We start from the raw sequence: 23,135 nt of genomic DNA on the forward strand, positions 1-23,135 counted from the left end.
CGGCATAATCCGAATCCGTGTAACCATGCACTAATGCATCCTGTTTGCCAAAGCAAATGCACATATCCTGTGTGCCCTTCAGGTATCTCATGACACCTTTCACTGCTTCCCAATGCTTCTTGCCAGGGTTGGCCATGTATCTAGAAACCACTCCCACTGCAAATGCAATGTCCGGCCTAGTAGCAACCATGGCATACATGAGACTGCCACAAGCTGAAGCATACGGAATCTTGGCCATATCAGCCCTGTCTCTATCTGACTGTGGGCTGTCCATAGCACTGAGTTTCACATATGGAGGCAAAGGAGTACTAGCTTTCTTCCCCCCGTCCATATTGAACCTCTGCAAGACCTTGCCAATGTATTCCTTCTGAGACAAATACAACACATGCTGATTTCTGTCCCGAAGTATCCGCATACCCAAGATGTGATTTGCATCACCCAAATCCTTCATATCAAAGGTTTCATGCAGCCTCTTCTTCAAAGCATCCATCTCTTTACGAGATTTCCCGGCAATCAACATATCATCAACATACAAAATGAGAATCAAGAGACTGCCATCCAAAGCTTTCTTGGTGTACAAGCAGTGATCTATGTCACTTCTCCTGAATTTCTGAGATTTCATGAATGTATCAAATTTATGATACCATTCCCTTGGTGCCTGTTTGAGCCCATAAAGACTCTTTTTTAGCTTGCATACAAGCTTCTCCTTTCCACTCTCTGCATAACCCTCTGGCTGCTGCATATATATCTCCTCATGGAGATCACCGTGAAGAAAAGCAGTCTTCACATCCATCTGAATCAAGTCCAGATCATCATGCGCAACCAAAGCCAACACAGCTCTAAGTGTGGTCATTTTGAACACAGCTCTAAGTGTGGTCATTTTGACCACTGGAGAGAAGATCTCATCAAAGTCCACACCATATTCCTGCTTAAAGCCCTTAGCCACTAACCTGGCTTTGTATCTTGGCTTTGCATCTGGTGCAACTTTGAGCCTGTATACCCACTTGCATGGCAAAACCTTCTTGCCTGCAGGTAAATGCACCAACTTCCAAGTTCCATTTTTATGCAGAGAATCCATCTCTGACTTCATGGCACGCTCCCATAGAGCTTTGTCTGCCCTCTGTAAAGCCTCTTTATAACATGAGGGCTCCCCACAGTCAGTAAGCATCAAGTAGTCAACCCCTGGAACAAACCTGTCAGGGGCTCTGGAGGGTCTAGTGGACCTCCGTACCCAATGACCATCATTTGCAGGTTGCTGTCCAGCCTGCATATCACCCATTGGTGGCTCCTGTTCCATGCCATAAGGCTGAAATATCATGCCCGGTATCTCCTCCAACTGTGGTATATCCATAGGGATATCTTCTGCCATCTCTGGCTGTCCATTTGGACCATTTTCAGCACCATTTAAGGGCTGGTTTTCTTGCTGTAATGGCTGATTTACAGCCCTTTGTTGTTGTCCATGATGTCCATCATCATCAAAGATGACTCTGCCAGGCTCCTGTTGCCTTGCAGGCTCCTTATACATGCATGTTTCATCAAAAATGACATCATTGCTGCGTATGATCTTTCTATTTATGGGATCCCAAAGTCTATACCCCATTTCACCTCTGTCACCATATCCTAGGAATATGCATTTATGAGACTTAGGATCAAGTTTGGTGCGCATTTCCCTGCGTATGTGCACGTACGCAACGCAACCAAACACTCTCAAGTGCTTGTATGACGGAGGCTTCCCTGTCCATACTTCTTCTGGCACTTTCCCACCAAGCCTCGTGTTAGGTGACCTGTTTATAAGGTGAACGGCTGTCATAACAGCTTCAGCCCAAAAACCATGAGGTAATGCAGCATGTGACAACATAGAACGGACCTTCTCCTGTATGGTCTTGTTCATCCTCTCTGCTGTCCCGTTTTGTGGAGGATCATAAGGAGTAGAGAGCTCCCTCTTGATGCCTTTAGCATCACAAAAGTCCTGAAACTGTTTGACGTATACTCTCCACCATTGTCGGAACGCAAAGCCTTCAGTGTTTTGCCAGTTTGATTCTCAACAAGAGCAACAAACTTCTCAAACACTGAGAATGTATCACTCTTCAAACGAAGAGGATAAACCCACACCTTGCGTGTGGCATCATCTATAAAAGACACAAAGTATTTTGCCCCTCCCAAAGAAAGCTGAGGCATCTCACATACATCTGTATGCACAAGCTCTAACTGAGCATCTTTCTGTCCAAGAGCTTTCTTGTGGGGGCACTGTAGTTGCCTACCATATATACAATGCTCACAAAACTGAAAACTTGAAAACTTTAGAGAAGGCAAGTAACCCAAACGAGACAATTGCTCCATTCCCTTGACACTCATGTGTCCCAACCGGCTATGCCACATAGAGATTTCCGGCAGCTCGGTTGCATTTACATTAGCATGGTGACAAACACCTGCATGCATAAAATAAAGAGTGTCCACCTTAGAGCCTCTGGCAACAACCAGTGAGCCCTTACTAATCTTCCACTTTCCACTACCAAATGTGGTAACATAATCAGCATCATCAAGCTGTCCAGTAAAAAGCAGATTCTTTTTGATCTCAGGCACATGCCTGACATCATGGAGCATAAGCTGTGAGCCATCTGAAAATACAAGCCTCACATCACCTCTGCCAAGTATCTTGCATGCATGGTTATCACCCAAATAAACAACTCCTTCATTGCCAGCAGTGTACCTGACAAACAAGTCTCTGCAACCTGTGACATGAAAGGAGGCACCTGAATCAATGATCCATGAGTGCATACCATGACCACCTGTAAGAAGTGAATGGGCATCAAGTGAAGACGTAAAGAGGACCTCATCCTCACTGCCACCTGCATGTGACACATTGATTTCTTCAATCTTGACTCCACTTTTGCCCTTCGGCTTTACATCTTTGGCTTCGTCTTTCTCTTTGTCTTTGCCTTTTCCCTTTTCCTTTTGATCATTTTTCCATTTGTAGCATTGCTTTTTGATGTGTCCCTTCTTGCCACAATAATGGCATTCCAAATCCTTTTTGGAGCGAGACTTGCTCCTTCCCCTTTCTTGGCTTTTCCCCCTTTGCTGGGATCTCCCACGTGCATTCATTGCATTGGACTTTCCAACAGAGTTGTTCTTCCTGTTCATCTCTTCTTGAAGAAGAGCACCCTCAACATCTGCATATGACAGCATAGCATTCGAATTGCTAGTGGCTGTCCTGAATGTGTCCCAACTCTCTGGCAAAGTGCATAACAAAAAAGTGGCTTTGAACTCATCGTCCATTGCCAACTTTTGATTGATAACCTGGCTGACAATACCATTAAACTCATTTAGATGGGCTGTCATAGAAGCCCCTTCCTTCATCTGAAGGCCTATGAGTTTCTTCAACCAATACACTTTGCTTGAGGCACTTTGCTGGGCATACAAGTCCTGCAATCTCTGCCACATTCCCCAAGCTGTCTTCTCTTCACGAATGCTGAAAAGTAATGAGTCTGACACAGACAACATGATAGTAGATCTTGCCAGCTCATCCATATCTTCCCACTCTTCAGCTGTAAGAGAAGCGGGCATCACACCCCTTTCTTTGATAGGCTTGTGCTGCTTTTTCTGGAGCAACACATTGTAGCACTGGGTTTGCCAAATATCATAGTTATGCGAGCCTTCAAGCTTCTTGATGTGAAGCAATGAAGAGCTCTCACCTGTGGTTGCCATAGCAAAATGCAACCTGTAATGCCTAACTCCCTGCAAATGTGCAAACACTGCACCCAAGATGTGCAAACACTGCACCCAAAGCACACAAAGTGCTTACAAATGTTCTCCCAAGCTTTATCTCCCACTGCGGAAGCAAGAATGCAACTTTTCTCCCACTTTTTGTGATGAAAACACCAAAATCTGGTTGCTGCAGATTTTGGACAGCACCTTGAATGTGCTCTTTTGCCCTTCCAAAGTACTGTACAGCAGTACTAAGCGCTCACCAATGATGTACCAAACCTGTATCGGCAATTTCAGCAGCTGAAATTGAATCTTTTGGTCACTCAAAACAGTGTACAGCCATGCCAAAACATGCACAAAGCTGTGCCAAATCTGTACCAGCAGGTACAGTAGCAATAAATGCTCTCCTGGCTGTCCAAATGAGTGAAAATCAGATTTTTACAGTCACGAACACTGCATAAAACAGTCCCGAACAGAAATTGGGCAAAAGCCCCTTGACTGCAAGCTGATTTCTGAGGATTCAAGACATAAATGTCTTGCCTGCTGCTTTGCCAAGCTCAACAAGTATACAAACTTGAAAAGCCCCTTGATTTGAGATCAATTTCTGATCATGCATGGTACATTGACGCACATGAAGGCATCCGAGTGTTCACGATGCTTCCCCCTGGCCACATATACATCAAATACATGAAAGCCCCTTGATTTACAGGCACATTGAGTGCTTGTAAGGCATCAGCACATTATCCACAGCATCAAATGCGATTGCCTGCATGCAAATCAACCAAATCGGCACAAAAGCCCCTTGATTTGCACTGCAATTTGCTGCAATTTGCTGCAATTTTGCCCAAATGTGCGATTTTTCACATCATACAGCATGTATGAGTGCTTAATTGCACAATTACATCAAAAGCCCCAAATTTCGACATCCAATTTCCTGCAAATTGATCCTGATTGTGACCAATGTCACCCAATTTTGCCAATTTTGCTCAAAAATTGAGCAATTGGGCACCTGTACCTGCTCAATTGATAATTGTACCTGCTCAATTGCAAATTGTACCTGCTCAATTGCAAGTCCCAAAAAAAATTGAAGCAAAATACCTTTCAAATTTCTGAATTTTGTTGCAGGAAACTGTGCAGGTGGGGGGGGGCCTCTTCAAGCGTGCTGCAGGAGTCGTGGAGTCACAAGCTCTTGACTGCGTGCTGCTGCTGAAGCCCTCAGTGGATAGGAAGAGCGTGGTGAATGTGATGTCCACGCTGGGCCGCCTCGTCTGCGCTCACAATGGTGTAATCACAGATGTCAAGTCCTTCGGCACCATCTACCTCGCCTACTCCATCAAGAAGCTTAGCGAACGATTCGACCAGGATAAATTTGCAGGGGAGCGCCTTCGTCACCTAGCGCCGCCCGCCTGACATATTCGTCATCGCCTAGTCGCCAGCGCCGAGTGCTGACCTTCGCCAACTGAATCGCTTAGCTGCGTAGTAGCCGTCTCACGCCAGCGCTTTCGCCTATCCGCCTGTGTGTACCAGGCTACGGCTGCTGCCTTCGCTCGCTATGCTGCCTTCGCCTAGTGCCTTTGCTCGCTACCTTCGTCACCTAGCGCCTTCGCTCTCACGCTTAGATGCAGAAGTGGCTGCCCGCCACCCTTCCGCCCACCTGATTGCTGTCTAGTAGTCTTTGCTTACTTGTCTAACGCCTCTTCACACACAGGCTAATGGAGAGTCGAGCTGCTGCCTGCCATGCGTCAGAGATTCGAAGGACACCTGCTCTGATACCAGTTGATGGGGAGAAACCTGAATTAGGGTTTAGAGTCATTCATGGGAGACATACACAGAGAAGCAAGGGAGAGAGAGAGAGAGAGAGTTGTGGGGATAAGTCAACTCATGAAAAGCATGAGTGTGTGACTCCCCTATCACACATGTATATTGCACTAGTACACATAGTGCACTTAGTACATTAAAAGTACTAAGTGTACTATGTACTATAACTTATGGGCTTGTACACACTATAAGGGTGGGCATAACGCCTTTACCCCAACATCCGCTGTGCATTCTGACACTTCTCGATCATAGACCGAGTAATTCTTTTCTGGGGGTAGTAACTTATAGAACATGTAAGCTACTAGATGGCCATTCTGTTGTAAAACAACTCCAATTGTGATGTTACTCGCATTGGTGATTACTTGGAACGGCTCGTCCCACGAGGCAAGCGCTAGACAAGGAGCTTCTGACAAAGCCACCTTGAGGTTCTTGAATGCCTCCAAAGCTCATGGAGTCATTCGGATCGGCTGCCTTCTGGTCTTGACACCCTTAAAGAGATTTGTAAGAGCCGTCGAGAGGTCAGAGAATCTGTTGATGTGGGTGGGATATGCTTGGCATATACCCACAAAGGATCGGATATCGTAAGTTGTCTGTGGTATCTCCCAATTTACTATCTTGGCCACCTTGGCCGGATCATGCAGGATGCCCTCGGCATTGATTATGTATCCAAGGTAGTGAATCTCGAATAGATAAAACTCTGACTTCTTCTCATTGACATAGAGCTCGTTGCTTTCCAGCAACTTTAAAACTTTCTCCATGTCAATGTCATGTTGCCTGACAACCGTAGCTGAAAATACCAGTATGTCATCCAAAACTATGAATAACACACTTTCCAATCAAGTCCGTGAATATCCGCATTGTCGTGCATTTGAATCTGGCTGGGGTGTTTGTCAAGCCAAAAGGCATGCAGTAGATTGCAACAGCCCTTGGATTTGGCGGTCCAACTCCGATCCCATTGCCTTGGACAGGCGGTATGGAAACTGTTAGAATTGTGCATCTTAGTGTCATGGGACTCTGCCTATTTATTGGGCATTTTATCTATTTTCACATGATTTTTGTCTTGGACCAGTTGGCTAGTTGTATCAGGTAGTCGGCTAGGTCATATGTACTGTAAAAGGGGTCTTCTCATTGTTCACTTGTTGTAGTCTATTCCTGTGCACATAGTTCAACACCAATGCTGGCTATTGCCATTGTAAAGCTTATTGCTGTTATAAAAGGTGATCTTGTCCAACTCTCTCCATCTCCTTTGCTCTCTCTCATAGTTGTATTGTTTATGCTTCCGCCTGTAACATGGTATCATTCGCTTAGGTTCAGGATGCTCCATCCTTCTGCAAACTGCTCACCGTCCTCTATTCTGCTGGGTGTTTTGCTTTCATAGCTTCTCCGGCTGCAGATCAGCATATACAGTGGCTGCGTTTCACTGCCTTGCTACGTTTTCTGGTCCAGCCAGGCCACTTGCTGCCGTCGGCTAGCCCTACAGGCTGCATTTTGCTCTTTAGAAGCAGGTTGTGGAGTTATTGGCTGCGTTTTCTGTTTCAGCATCTGTTGTGGTGAGCTTCTTGCATGTGGTGTTGCCAGACAAGTGGCTGTACATCTTCTTCCTCCACGAGTCCCTATCCTACCAGTAGGAGGTTCCCGGTGGTTTCTAGGACTGTTTTGTTGCTGTCCAGCCTCTATCTCTCTCAGATTTGAGAGGGGGCTGATTGGTTATGGAGTCTCGCTTCTTTGGAAAGCACTTGAGAGGAGTCTTGGAGAGCTTAGATTTGTGTTCTTTGTTGTTGTGGATATGGCTCCCCCTTGTACGAACAATTGAAAGGACCCAACTATGCCCATTGGAAGCTTCAAATGCGGATCTGATTCATCCACAAGGGTTTGTGGGAGATTGTTCAGGGCACCGAGAAGAAGCCTGAGCGTCCTCAGAACGCTAGGAGGTGGATTCAGGATCAGGAGGAGGAATTCCTTGCGGAATTACATGACTAGGAGAATCGGGATTTGAAGGCGCATTGAGTACTTGTGCGGACCATCACAAAGGAGGTCTCACCGGCTGTGCAAACTCTCACCAGTGCTCATTAAGTATGGTCTAAATTGGAGGATCTCTTTGCTCGGGATTCGTCGATGAGGGCAGTTCCCTTGCAAGGGCAGCTCTACGGTTTGTTATTTCTTGCAGGCAGTTCCATGCAGTCATCCCTCATGAAGGCCAAGGTTATCCATGACCAATTATTGGCTATGAGTGCTGCTTTGTCCTCTGCTCAGTTGGCTGCACTTATCCTCACCAAGCTTCCCCCGGACTATGATGCGATTTCTCGATCTTTGGGATGCCAGGTTACATCCACTCAGTTGGATTTTGATGATCTTAGCTCCCTACTCTTGGAGGAAGAGTCCAACCTCGTTTCACAGGGTAAGTTGAAGGTGTCTCTCAATAGTTCTGACTAGGCACTTTACACAGTTTAGAAGAAACGTCGGAGTCGCCCCTTCTCTTGCGGAAAGAGGGGACATCTGTCCAAGGATTGTTTGTGCAAGAAGAAGGGCAAGACCAAGGGCAAGTCTTCATCTCAGAGAAAGGGCAAAGACACGACACACGATAGTGATATAGATTCTTCTAGTACCACTTCTAGGGTGCTTCCGGCTCAGGAGGACCCAAATGGTGTACTTTAGTATACATTCAGTTTCCCCCATGTGCTTCCAGCGAGAGGAGGCTTTGTTAGGACTTGTACACTATACCAGGGCCTCTGTTGTGGGTGTGCCCGCCCGTTTTAGTGTTTTCCCATTTTTCCTCACTCTCCATGTATTTTCCACATTTTTCGAAGGTGTGGCTGGGTTGTCGGCTGTCCCGAGATGCTAGCTAACTGCATGCTTTGGTACCCGACCTATCCAGGTGACTTGGCCAACTTGGTCATGTGCTGGGGATGCCCATTTGCTGGTCATGAGCATGGGCTGTTGTCGGTCCTTTTTAGGCTGGCTGACCAGCAGCCTGGCGCCATATAAAATGGCCCCCTTGCCCCCACACTTCACACAGTGTATTCCGGGATTTTCTTTGGTGTATATGGCAGAGTTACACAGCTTCTCTCTTTCTCTCTTTCATCTGCGTTTTGCTCTCTACAGCAGTTGTCTTCATTTCTGCTGTGCATTCTGACATGGTATCAGAGCCTCAGGTGGCTTGAAGCTTGGAGACAGTGGGACGTCGAGGGTTTGTTGATTTGAGGTGTTGATTGGAGATTGTTTGGGCTGTACGGGACTTGGAGATCTCGGGTAGAAGGCGGCCATCACCGTTGGACAGCTACCTTGCATATTATTTGCAGCCTCTTCTTCTTCTTTTTTCCCCCCTAGCCTCCCTTCACAAGACCTTGTGAACCCTTGAGATGGCAGACTTGCTTGAGATGGTTGAGAAGCATGTGAAGATCCCAACACTCCCCACGTTCCCGGTGGACTGATAGTTGGACGGGAATAACTACGGCATATGGAAGGTAATGATGGAGTCCGTTTTGGAGTCGTATGACTTGGTTGATTTCATTGTTGTTGGGGTTCCACGACCGGAGTTGGTAGACGGGGAGTTACCCTCTATACGGAAGGAACGAGAGGCTCAGGCACAATTATGGGATCGTGTCAATGCTTGCGTCCGTTCTTTCATCTTCCTAAATTGCACACCACAGGTGATCAATCACATAAGGCATATGATGCTGCCCAGAGGGATTTGGCAGCATTTGGCTTCTTTGTACAACAGGGTATCACCCATGAAGAGGATCTCCTTGGAAGTTTAGATGCGGGTGATGAATCCTGCAAAGTCGTCGACGATGCGGGAGCACATCAATAAGTTGCCTGCTCTTCAGTAGGAGGTTCTCCAGGTAGGGAAAGAGATATTGTTAGAGATATGGCCATCACGTTATCGTCCCATTTGCCCTCTCAGTACTCAGCATTTTACTCCTCTTTGATCACCAGTGGCAGGCTCAGCACAGGCCTTGAGTGGCCAGCGGTTAAAAGGTCGTAACAACAACAACAAGGGCACATGGAAGTCTTCGTCGGAGAAGTCTTCTGAGAAGAAGCCCGATTAAGACCCTGAGAAACTGAAGGCCGAGCAGACCTGTAACCATTGTGGCGAGAAAGGCTACTATTGGAGGAAGTGTCCCAAGTGGAATAACGGGAATAGTGCTGATTCTTCAGCTTCAGCTGCAAAGACTCCAGCCTTTGTGCACTTTGAGATTTTGGACATAGATGCTTCATCTTCTACGAGCGAGGAGGTAGTTGGCTTCACCGCTAGGGATACTCGGGAATGGATTCTTGATCGTGGTGCTTCCAGGCACATGACTCCTTCCTGTGATTTCTTACAGGAACTTAAACGGTAGCCAAGTTGCATTTTCGTTGGTGACAATTCCACCATACCAATTCACAGTGAGGGCCAGATGGAGATCATTCTTGATGGCAGAGGGGGGAAGCATTTCTCTCGTGTTCTCTATATCCCCGCACTTGGTTTTCATCTGTTGTCAGTGCATGAGGTTTACAAGAATGGCTTCTGGGAGGGGTTTGAGGAGCATTCTGTTGCTCTACGAGACAAAGAGAATCGAGATAGGCCAGGTTGTTTGGGAAGGCGGAGTGGAGAATGGTATATACAAATTCTCAGCACTTTCCTCTCTTACAGGCTCTCAGATTGGTGACTTGTGGCACTTTCGGTTTGGCCACTTGAATGTGGATGTGCTGCGGCGAGCTTTCCGGGACCAAATGGTGGTTGGCTTGCCAGATGTTGGCAGTAGGCAGGGACTTTGTAGTTCTTGTGTAACTATTTGGTCCTCCTAGCTCTATTTCACATGATGAAACCCATGCCCGGACACCAGAAAGGTGGAAGAAGACATGGAGACAGGGTCCATAAGGTTTGATTAAGAAAAGGCACTGTTTTTGGTCAAAAGCAAGAAAAAGCAAAAAGTCAAGCAGGGTTGATTGCGAGCCAAGGGCACCATTGGAAAGAGGAGACTGCGCCAGACCAAAAAGCTAAAAGGCGCTTTCTCAAAAAGCAACTCTAAGGCCAAAAAGCAAGGCCTTAAAGCCAGAAAAGCGAAGCTTCAAAAGTTGAGTAATATTTTATTAATAAAAGTAAAAAAAGCAAAAGCAAAGGCAAAAAGAGAAAAGCAAAACATAAAAAGGCAAAAGCAAAAGCTTGGTTAAGCTTTTGGCGAAAAGCAGAGCCCTCTTCAAGTATAAAAAGGCTTGAACCTCTCTTGTAGCATCATGAAGGAGATCGTGGAGTGTGTGTGGGCATCGTTATAATCATGGAGAGCTTCTTCTTCGCCATCAACACCTTCTTCAACTTGCTTTTCAGATGTACGGTTAGCCCTAGACTTGTATGGGCATATGCATGGGTGATATAGATGCGTGTACGGAGCTGTACGGATAGAAATTTCACAAACCCTAAAACTGCTCCAAAAATCCTAAAAATTGCTTTTTGGATGTTTTTAACGCCCAAAAACCATTCAAACAGGTTTTATATCAGTTTTCTTGCGAGAAAGAGCTTTTCCATGGTTGTCTTCATGGACAAGGCTATAGGAGTTGTGGAGATTACTCATGGGATGAGCGAGTGTTTCTTGGACTTGGACATAGAGCTTGGACATGGAACATGAAGCTTGGACATAAGCATGGAACTTGGACATATGGCTTGGTTATGAAGCTTGGACATGAACATGGAACTTAGACTTGGATCTAGACTTGGATTTGGATTCATTGGACTTGGATTCATTGGATTTGGATTTGGATATTCGATTTGGTACTAGCCCGGTGAGAGATACTTGCAGGCCATCCCCGTGGTGTGCTCGGCATCAGAGATCTTGTGCCTTGACATTGACATTGACTTGGATATCCTACATCAGCATATCTATTTGTTTTGTATTCATTGATTGTATTGATCCTGGCCAGCGTGCCCATGGATTGTTCTTGTCTAAATCCCTGAAAGGGGGCGGGACTTGTTTCCCGCTCAATGTGGTGTACTGTGCAAGATCCCTATTCCCTTCTATCTCTCCCCTCTCTATATCTTTATCTCTTGGACACATGGTTGAGTCTGTCACTGCACGTCCCACTGGGCTTACATCTTGCATTCGTGGTAAGCAACATAGGTAATCTTTTCCGATGCAGGCTTTCAGGCGGGCTTCGAAATCTTTGGAGTTGGTATACACTGACTTGTGTGGACCTATGGAGACGCCATCCTTGAGAGGTTCTTTGTGTTTTATGTTGCTTGTTGATGATTGCAGCAAATTCACTTGGGTTTATTTTCTTTCCCAGAATGGCCAAGCTTCAAGGAGTGGCATGTGATGGTGGAGAAAGAGTCTAGCTTGTAGATAAAGACTCTTAGGGCTGACAAAGGAGGAGAGTTTTTTTCCAATGCATTTGTGCGGTTTTGTGCGGAACATGGCATCAAGCGGGAGCTGGCCAATATAGGTTTGCCTTCAGAGAATGGAATAGTTGAGTGTAAGAACAGGACTGTGGTGGAGATGGCGAGAACGATGTTGTGGCATCGTGATCTTCCTTGTCCACTTTGGGGAGAGGCTGTGGCTATGGCTGACCATATCTACAACCGTTCTCTGACGACTTCAGTACACCGAACATGACTCCCTTTGAGGCGTATTTTGGCAGGAAACCAGATGTCTCCCATTTTCGTGTGTTTGGGGTGATGCATATGTTCACATTCCAAAGAAGGAGAGGGGGAAGCTTGACTCGAAGTCCCAAAAGCTTGTTTTTGTGGGATATAACTCTCTTTCCAAGGGATACAGGTTGTATGATCAGAGCGGAACGAGGTTGTCGTCAGCAGAGATGTGGTTGTTGATGAGCATGTTCCAGTTTCCATTGTTGATGAGCTGCCACTTCTTGGAGACCTAGATGATTCCTAGTTGATTGTTTCAGCTGGACATCCTCAGTCAGTTGAGGAGGTTGAGCCCGCGGTTGGAGATGAGCCCCTGCTGCAGTAGGAGGCTCCGCGTTCTGTTCGAGTACCCAGGGGGTTGTTAGACACCCTTCGGGAGTCAGGTGTTACGGAGCTTCTCTCCGAATCGACCACAGAGGACGGACCTCGAAGATCGCATAGAGTTCGTGACAAAAGTCATGCAGCGGAGCTCTTACAGGTAAACTATGCTTTGATGTCTCATATCATGCGGGACAAAGAGCCCACTTCCGTCAAGGAAGCCCTTGCATAGGATACTTGGAGGAAAGACATGGAGGTGAAACTGGATGCCATAGAGAAGAATAAAACTTGGGAGTTGGTTCTGAGGCCGTCGAAACGGTCTGTCATTGGTGTGAAGTGGGTCTTTAAGACCAAGTATACTTCGGATGGGTCGGTGGACAAACACAAAGCCAGACTTGTGGCTAAGGGTTATGTTTCGTGGCCTGGCATCAACTATGTAGATACCTTTGCACCGACAGCAAGGATGACCACGATTCGGACCGTTCTTGCTCTTGCTTCTTCTTAGCGGTGGCCCGTATATTAAATGTATGTGAAATCCGCGTTCCTTAATGGTGACCTGCAGGAGAGGAGGTGTATGTTGAGCAGCCTCCAGGCTTTGAGGTTCCAGGATTAAAGGGGATGGTTTACAGGTTGCGGAAGGCCTTGTATGGTCTTAAGCAGGCTCCCAGGGCTTGGAAGCAGAAGATTGATTCCTTCTTTCTATGGACTGGATTTCAAAGATTAGTTGCAGATCCTCACTTGTATCTCTTTCGGGAAGGCGGTATGGTCACGTTGATCATCCTTTATGTGGATGACCTCATTCTCACTCCTCGTCATGTGGAGCACATTGCAGTGACGAAGGCTGCCTTGTCAAAGGAGTTTGAGATGACCGATTTAGGCTTACTCCACTTCTTTTTGGGATTGGAGATCTGGTAGATGTTACAAGCGGACGCTCTGGGAGTCTTCTTTCAGCCCTGAACACCATCTAGAACATGTTGATGCAAAAACGCAGACAGAAGAGAGAGAGAGAGAGAGAGAGAGAGAGAGAGAGAGAGAGCTGGAAATTCAGTATTTCATATGGTTCAAAAAGGTACACAATCCCTTGCAGCCATGGGCTGCCTTCTGGAAAAGGTAGAACACCCTAATCCCTAGTCCTATGTCTAGACCCACACCCAAGTGGGAGTGAATCACTAAAACAATGAGCAAACTTGCCTTTTATAGGCTGGAGAATATCCCATGGACTGGTCGGACTGCTGGTCGGCCAGCTCGAGGACAAATAATTCACATAATGATGTAGCCGACAGGGAATACTCCACAGAAAATGCTCCTAAAATCTGGTTCTGTTCTGATCATCTCTTCTTTATCTTGTTGCCTCCTTAGGGTTAGCTCCTGTGAAGCATGTACATGTGTGTGCACATGACATTCCCCTCTACTAAACTTGATGACGGTATTCCAATCTGTTCTTGGATGACTGTCCCATGCTATTCCCGGAGGCCCTCTGTCATCCTTCCTACTCTGGCAACCTTTTCACTGAATACCTGGTCCGGTCTCCAAGTTCACTCTAACTCTGAAGAAGATCTATGCATTTGTTCCAACCAGTCCCCAATCCGTTCCTGCCCTGTCTTTGAACACCTTCTTGGTCTTCATTCCTGAGGAATGAGTCTGGCACTCTCACTCTAGGATCATCCTCCCTTGGAACCGTTGCCCGAAAGCCTTTCATGGCTCACAGGACTGCCATCCCCTTTGGGCTTTGTGGAACACCACCAACCAACCTCCTGGGAGCTCTTCCCCGTCTTGTGTTCCTTGCCTTGGGCTTCGTACTTGTGCACTTTCGTGTACGTTGGACCTGTACACCTTCATATGGGACTGAATCAGTGTTTAGCCTTGCCGAGCTTGATGCTCTGATACCAATGTTACAAGTGGAAGCTCTGGGAGTCTTCTTTCAGCCCTAAACACCATCTAGAACATGCTGATGCAAAAACGCAGACAGAAGAGAGAGAGAGAGAGAGAGAGAGAGAGAGAGAGAGAGAGAGAGAGTTAGTTATATTAACGTCCATGGGAGGCCGAATCCGACCTATGGGACAGATCAGATACATCCATTTACATTCCACTCTGGGTATCGATGCCAAAGAGGCATAAAACTGAAAAAAAATAACTCAAAATGAACTCTTAATACTCTTAAGAGTTTAAATTACAATGGGTTCTATTGCATCTAGTTCGAAATTGAGGTTCAAAATAAAAATAGCTATATTTCATCCATGGATGGATTTGCTCGAGGGGGGTGGGGTACGGAATTCTCTAGAGTGAGAGGGAGCTCCTCCACTGGCTAGGGGTGCACAGACTAGTTGAAAAAGAGGTGAAAAATATTAATTTTTTACTAATCCTAATTAGCAAAGTGATTAGCAAGATAATGGGCTCACAAATTGATGGATTCTATGCTTGGCTCTGATACCATGTTAAAATTACAGCAATGTGAGCTATGGTGGATCAAATGCTAGAATCAACATCATTAACAAAGTGATTAGACGATAATTAAGACGTGATTAGTGAGCAATTAACTAATAGCTTAATGTAGGCATGGATAATAAAAAACCAGCGAATTCTCATTAGGCCAATGCCTCAATTTATAGAGTTTACATCCAAGCATCTAATCCCACCGATTTCTCCTTGATTCACTCCACCTCTTTTGCTTGATTCTCTCCACCTCTCCCATAATATCTCCACACTTCCTAAATCTTCTCATGCTACCCTTTATTCTCTCCCAGTAGATTCTTCTCACCTTTTCACACGTTCTCTCACATTTACAGATTCTCTTTTAGAGCCTCTAGCCAAGGGCTTATTCCCGCACACACCCTATTCACTTGTATATTTGAACAGGTTACATCTTGCTTCCTTATTGTTTGATGGAGGACAATGCGGCGGACCTCTTCACGAAGTCTCTATCTCAGGCTATGCTTTGGCGGCACTCCAGCTCATTGGGGTTGGTTCCACATCTAGGAGCTGAGAGGGGGTGTTAGCAGTCATCTCCTGTCTGTACAGTATACCAGGGTCTTTGTTGTGGGTGTGCCCGCTCGTTTTAGTGTTTTATCATTTTTTCTCACTCTCCATGTATTTTTCCCATTTTTCGGAGGTGTGGCTGGGATGTCGGCTGTTCCCAGATGCTGGCCGATTACATGCTCTGGTACCCGACTTGTCCAGGTGACCCGGCTGACTTCAGGCACCTAGCCGACTTGCCTGTTTCTTGTCAGGGGCTCGCATTTGCTGGTCGTGAGCATGGGCTGTTGTTGGCCTGTTTTAGGTTGGCCGACCAGTAGCCTGGGGCCATATAAAATGGTCCCCTTGCCCCCACACTTCACACACTGTATTCCAGGATTTTCTTTAGTGTATATAGCAGAGTTACACAGCTTCTCTCTCTCTCTCTTTCATCTGCGTTTTGCTCTCTACAACAGTTGTCTTCATTTCCGCTGTGCATTCTGACAAGCTTGTGGGCGGCTGAGGGGGCTGATTGCAGCTCCACTTACTGGTGCATGGGAACCATGATTCAGAGTTCCAAGCATCAGATATTTGGCAGGACATGGTTATCTTTGGTACAACAGAGATTAGATTTGTTCCGAGTTCATTGTTCGAGGCTTTTGGGACGTGATGTGTTTTCCGTCCACTGCTGGGGATTATGTGCGCGGTGTGTCCAATAGCTCATCATCTATTCTTGGATTTCACTGCACACTTGTGTGGGAATTCGTAGCCAAGCAAAGTTCCTTGTTGTTCGTGGTGGCATTTTGTTTCAAGGAAACAGGTTGGCGGGTGCTCTCTCTGAGGTGATTCCAGTATTCGCGGTGCTGGAGGGTCCACGGTTGCATCTTCATCAGCTTATCTTCTTTAGACTCTTGCACACTATTAGCTGCAGAGGGGGTGTTAGAATTGTGTATCTTAGTGTTATAGGACTTTGCCTATTTACTGGGCATTTTATCTATTTTCACATGATTTTTATGTCTTGGACCAGTTGGGCAGTTGTATCAAGCAGTCGGCCAGGTCATATGCACTATAAAAGGGGTCTTCTCATTGTTCACTTGTGGTAGTCTATTCCCGTGCATAGTTCAACACCACTGCTGGCTATTGCCATTGTAAAGCTTATTGCTATTATAAAAGGTGATCTTGCCCAACTCTCTCCATCTCCTTTGCTCTCTCTTTCAGTTGTACTGTTTATGCTTCCGCCTGTGCATTCTCCAACAAAAACTTGCTCGGGTGATCTGAGTGGGGGAGGAGGTCCTCCGGTCTAGACAGAGGGAGCTAGGGAGGGAGATTGCCTCCAAGAAAAATCTTCTAGAACTTGTTATGGAGAGCGTGGTACTTCTCGGAAGCATTTGCCACTGTCTAGGCAGTTTGGATATAAATCATTGCACATTGTGCGCCTTTCTGTATTTCTCGTTTAGCCTGCAAATGGCCTATGAGAGGAAACTTAGGGATCCTTGGTTCACACTTAATGGTTATTGGGGCTTTGGACACATTCCGGGTAATCCGAAAAGTGTGCCTGTTCCAATCAATGTTTGGCTAGGGCTTATGAAACCATTGAATTCCCAAAATTATGTTTGCTCTTCCAAGAGGGGCAACCATAAAGTCTCGCAGACTCTCTATGCTGTGAATCACTATCTTAGTACCTTGAGCCTCAAACTTGATGCTCATCGTCATGCCTGTGCTAAATCCATCAACTTTCTTGTCTACAGAAGTCAGCAGGAACTGGACTTGCTGAGCGGTGTCACCGAAGCATCAAAATACAGTTTGCCAATATGCAAAAACGCAACACGTGCCCAAAAAAAGGAGAGTTATTTTTTTTTAAAAAGTTTTGAAAAAGAAGGGTGGGGTGGCGTTGATGCGATGGTGACGTGGCATTGACACGTAGCATGAAAGCAACGCATGGTCCTCTTACAGGCTTGGAATGATATGACTAGCTTTTGGAAAGCAAAAGATTAAAAGCTTTTTAAAAACTAAAAAGAGGAGTTTTTTCTATTGAAAAGATGCTTTTTGGACTGTAAGTGAGTTTAAAGCTTTTTTCTCTAAGTGCTGTTGGGCAAGAACTATAAATTCAGCTATTCTCTCATTGTCGAGACATGTAAAAAGACAAGAGAGCTCTCTAGCTTTAAGAACTTGTACTCATGACTCCTCCAAGGAGTTTTATCTAATATTAACTCGGAGGGGAGGGAGGCTATTTCGACCTCTAGTGTGGTGTCTTCTCTCTCTACTCTCTCTCTTTTGTTTATTTTTAGGTTTTCTCAACTTTTACGCGTGAAATTGTTGTTTTCTTGAAGATAAGCTAAGTACTCGTGCCATAGCCCTTAACGAAGGCTTGTTTCAGTGGTATCAGAGCAAAGGTTAAATCTCTCCCCTATAACGAGGGATAATGATCTTTACACACGGTGCTTTTTACTTTTTCTTTAAGCAATGGGAAGCATTGACCACCAAGTTGAGGACCAAGCCATCCAAAGTGAAAAGCAAATCCTGCTTTAGCTCTAAGAATTCGTTCATTTTGATTTCCAAAAATCCAGGGGGACAAAATCTCTTAGACCAGTTTGATTACCATTCTCCATTGATAAGAATTTTTGAGCAACTATCTAAGAAGATCGAGCAAATGGGAAGCATTGACCACCAAGAAGAGGACCAAGCCACCCAAAGTGAAAAGCAAACCCAAGAAGACCCAAGAACCCACACGGTCAAAGAAACTATGACTAGTTTGGTTACCATTCTCCATTGATAAGAATTTTTGAGCAACTATCTAAGAAGATCGAGCAAATGAAGAAAGGGGATGAGCAACCAATAAAGGAGGATGCGGCTGAAAATTAGAAGTCTTCATCAAAGAGATCTCTCTCAAAGAGATCACCTAGTCCTCCACCTTCTCATGGATGGAAGAGGAGCCATTCCAAATCAGCTCACTCTCATCGTGGGAAAAGCCGACATGGTCGACATGGTCGGACAAGGTCTAGGAGCCCATCTTCTTCATCAAGCCTTTCATCTTTCTCATCATCTTCTTCTTCTTCTTCTTCTTCTTCTTCTTCTTCCCCTTCTAGGTCACTCTCTCCACGACATGGAAAGAAAGGGAAGAAAGGTAAGCGACAAGCGAAGGAATTCAAAGGAGGAGAACGGATGGTGCGGTTTACACCATATGATGGAGCTTATGGTTACATAGAGAAAGCCCTAACTTTTATCCGCCAATTTGATATAGCTTTTGGTTCCGAAAACTATTTGGAGTCATCCAAGATTCGCATGGCTAGTTTACATCTTACGGAGATAGCCAATGCATGGTGGGGTGCACTCATGGTTGAGGGAACATCTCCCAAGAAATGGAAAGACTTCAAAAATCAATTTTATGATCAGTTTTTACCTAAGAAGTTTGAAGATGATGTGCACCTTGCATGGGAAAGATTGTGGATGGAAATAGGTGAGACAGTTGATCATTACATCAAGAAATTTTGGGATGCATATCTCAAGATTACTCCTCTTAAAGAGATTTGTGAGAAGTCTAAGTTAAGAAAGTATCGGTTGGGTTGCATGACAACATTTGAGGTTTTGTGAATGTATGCCCAAATGATACCATCCAAGATTTGATGCATTCAGCTTCAGTTGCTGCTAGGGTCTAGACGAACCAAAGAAAAAGACAAGTATTGGAGATCAAAAGTCTTCGGGTACTTGAGAAGCGTGAGAACTCTAAGAATAGGTTTCAGCCTATAAAGCTGAGGGGTATTCCAAACTCCTACAAAGGAAAGACTTGACCAATGAGCAAATAGAGGTCTACCGCGAAGGGAAATGCTTTAGATGTGGCGAAGAGGGGCACATGTCGGCCCAATGTTCGGATCATCCTGAGGGACCTTGAGAGCAAGTAAAGTCCAAGAAAAAGTCTAAGCTAGTGGTTGGTGGGATTCTTGATGTATTGGGAAACACTTCTGAACCCGAGGCTAGAGAGTTATGTCTCTCTTGGGGGAAATTATAGGACAAGAATGCTCTAGTGTTGTTTGACATGGGAGCCACAGATAATTCCATTTCCATAGATGTCATGTGCAAGCATTGCCATGAACATTCTCAGTAGCTAGTCCAGAAGGGGCAGCCAGAAAAAGAGCATTAGAACTAGGACTTGGAGCATAAGGTGCTGTTTTGGCTAGTGTGGACTAGGAGAAGGGGACAAGGATGACCTGTCGGCTACAAGAGGGTACTGTCGGCTGCAAGAAGGGCTGTCGGCTGTACCAGAGCAAAGCAAGAGCTGTCGGCTGAAACAAAAGGCTGTCGGCTGAACCAAAGCAAAGGCGGCTGCAGGCGCATAAATGCTTATGATTTCAAAGACCAGTCGGCTGGCCGACTGCTGCATACCAAGTGTCCAAGAGACTACAAATAGCACATGTGCTCATTGGATAGATCATTCTCTCCCTTATGGAGTGAGTCTTTAGACTAGGAGTATTTTGGTGTATTCCACCTTTTTATGAAGGCATCCTATGGCTGTAGATTAGGGGTAACTTTTTGTACCATATGAATATTCTGAATTTCCAGCTCTCTCTCTCTCTCTCTCTCTCTCTCTCTCTCTCTCTCCCATCTGTCTGCGTTTTTTGCATCAGCATGTTCTCAGTGGTGTTTAGGGCTGGAAGAAGACTCCCAGAGCTTCCGTGTGTTACAATAGAGCTTGCGGAACAGTTGGGTATCAAACCCAAGGAGATGGGACCGGCCTTGCATGCGGAACAAGTGTTTCATGGTGATGTAGTGGCAGTAACCCCTATCATTGGTAAGTTGAGGATTCATGTCTAGGGTTATGTGGTCTATGAGGATTTCTATATTGCACCTTTGAAGCACTCGGATGTCATCTTGGGGATGCCATGGCTCCATAGGAAGAGTGCTATTATCTAGATTCCCGAGAGGACTTTCTTTTAAGCATAAGAATAAGTATATCACTACTGTAGCAAAGAAGAAGGGAGATACCATCCCTATTGTATCCCATGTATCTATTTCCAAAGCAAGAAAATCTTCCATCTTCGCGTATATGATCTTTGTAAAGGATAAGAGTGAAGACTTAGTGAAAGATTTGAACTCTCTTGAGATGGAGAGACTACAGTGTCTAGAGGGATACAAGGATTGCTTCACGGATGTTATTCTAGGAGAGTTGCTTTTTGAGCGACCAGAGGATTGTGTGACAAAGTTGATTCTAGGGAGTTCAACAAGAATCGATCTCCTTATCGTGTGAGTGCAGTAGAACAAGAAGAGATTATGACACAAGTACAAGACTTGCTATCAAAGGGGCTGATACTGTTGCATGCGTGGAAGCCTTGCTCTCCCATGTCATGATAGCCCTCCAATCACATAATGCAACCGAGGTAGCAAGGCTAGCACTTCAATCAACCCCCTTGGCTCCTAACTTCGATAAATGAATAAAAGAAGCCCTTTATAGCATCAAGGCCCTTGTTACACACAAGAAAGGAAAACACACACAAACATAGATACAATTAGATTTTCGGGGGACTACTTGGGGCAAAGAACCCTTATTGACGCTCACACATAGAAACATATAGAAAAAATAATAAATCGCCCAACTTGGGAGATGCTCCTCGCACAACTGTAGCACACATGTGTGCACACTCGTGCTCTTCAGTGATGTTATTGGTGAAGCTCTTAACAAGAATGCCCCGAAAAATAACATCGGTGTAGCCCATGGGTTCAGTTGCTTAGGGCATATAGCCCATGACTCTCAAAATGGCAAGGTTGAGAGGCTCAATTAGGGTTTAGGGGTCAAATAAAATGTAGGAGATGCTTCAATGCTGATGCAAGAGTACAATTTTGGTAGAAGCCCCAAATTTTATGGATGTATAGGGCTTTAATTTGATGGTTTTATAAAAAATAAAAAATTTAGATGAGATGCTGTATGAGCTCCTGTTCGATGTAAAGAACTGATTTTGTGGAAAGCCCTAAATTTTCGCGAGTGCAAAGCTTCAATTAGATGATTTTACCTCAATTTAGAAAATCCCAAATGTGATGCTGATATGTGCAGGTATGGGTGGAAGGCAATGATGATGTGGGCTGCTACATGCGGAGTAGACGGCGGGAGGAAGGCAGCCCACGGTGGAGAGGCTGAGAGAAGCCGTTGATGATCCGGAGAAAGAAGATAGTAGCGATGACAGGAGAGTGAACGGCGCCGGATTGCGAGGCCGCCAAGAGCGAAAAATGACGGGCCAGACCAATCAAGGGAGAAATTTGCGGAGTGGAGGGCGAAAACAAGCCTGACCCAGCAAGGGGTCCGGGCGCCCAGCGTTGCTTGGTCAGGTGGCGGCTCAGCCGGGGTCTTTGCACCCCCCCCCACCCCCATGCGCGCTCTGCCCAGTTGGCACCCTATCATGGGGTCCGGCAGGTGGGCAGTGCAAATGGGTAGAGCTGGCAGCGCAGTCTAGACAGCAGGGCAGGGCGGCTCACGAGGTCCGGAAGCGACGAACCTGGCTCTGATACCAAATGTTGGATGAGGCCCCAAGGTGTAGGCTAGTAGAGCTACTACGGTGGATGGAGCTCCATGGTGACTGTGGGTAGAGAGAGAGAGAGAGAGCACAAAGCTAGAGTGAGACAATGATTGCACGACTCAATATGATTGATTGATCAATAATATTGATTGATGAGTACAATGGCTTTTTGTAGGTATAAAACCTTATTTTATGGGGCGCACACACACACACACACACACACACACACACACACACACACATGTGGGTTGCCACATGGCACACTTATCACCTCATAAGAGGTGGTTCACGCGCACACACACACAATGACACAAATAAGGGCTGTATCACATGGATGAAGCTCCGAATATCCCAACATGTTTATCCTTGCTAGTAGGTATATGGGCAGATTTGGACCTGATTTTGCAGCTCTGTAGGCGCCCAAAAGTGTCTGGAACATGTGCCCATCGATGGGACACCGCGGGGCATGGTTTGGACACAATATGATTTTTTGGATATTGTTTTGTGGGCTGAAAGGGGAAGGAGGCAGTAGGATTCATTAATCATCATCAAGCAAAGATCAAGGAGGATCCATATGCTAGGCAGCAAGGGCAACATTGGTGGATCAACATGAGCTTCTCTTGTGTGCTATCAAGTAGAGGACTGCAGGGATCTTTGGTATGCATCATAGGATGACATGTATGATTAGGATCTAGATTGAGATCTAGGATATTCATTGTATATACTCATATTTTGCAATATACAGTAGCTTAGGTCTCTATCTTGTCTTCTGTGCGTTGCATGATGAGTATGATTTGTGTGCTTAAGATAGGGCCTGCAACATGAACCTTTGTTATGAGTAGTCATGATACATACTTTCTTGTTTGGGGTTGATGCATGTATAGCGAATTATGTATGTGAATTGAAGTATGCTTGCAAGTTGCTCAAACTGTGTGAGACAATTTTGTGGTTGTGACAAGATCTTGGTTTGCTTTCGATGAGAATCAGTTGTTTCATGGTAGAAGATAACTAATGTATTATGGACCTTTGAGAATTTTGTGTACATGTTTGTGTTAATAATGACTTGAGCTTTACTGTTGCAGCTCACACAGCACGTGAAACTGCATCGAGTTGCTGGGCCAGATTCACATTATCCTGATATATGCTTTGAAGGTGCAGGAAGGTAAGACGCGAGCAGTCTGAACAGACACTCGTTAAAGTTTAAACATTTTGCTCTCCTT

The 23,135-nt window shown here is 45.5% G+C and overlaps 1 protein-coding gene across 1 annotated transcript in view; it reads left to right on the forward strand.

Moving 5' to 3' along the window:
• LOC147609721 (aspartic proteinase 39-like) overlaps positions 1 to 23,135 on the forward strand; it is a 76,844-nt gene that overhangs the window by 13,748 nt on the left and 39,961 nt on the right. Inside the window, exon 5 of the mRNA XM_086787356.1 lies at positions 22,998 to 23,077. Coding sequence (XP_086643482.1) covers positions 22,998 to 23,077 — 80 coding nt within the window. The remainder of the gene's footprint in view (positions 1 to 22,997; positions 23,078 to 23,135) is intronic.

Source organism: Cibotium barometz, chromosome 50 (genome assembly GCF_041138505.1).
Source record: "Cibotium barometz isolate CiBa-2024 chromosome 50, ASM4113850v1, whole genome shotgun sequence".
Lineage (NCBI taxonomy): Eukaryota > Viridiplantae > Streptophyta > Polypodiopsida > Cyatheales > Cibotiaceae > Cibotium > Cibotium barometz.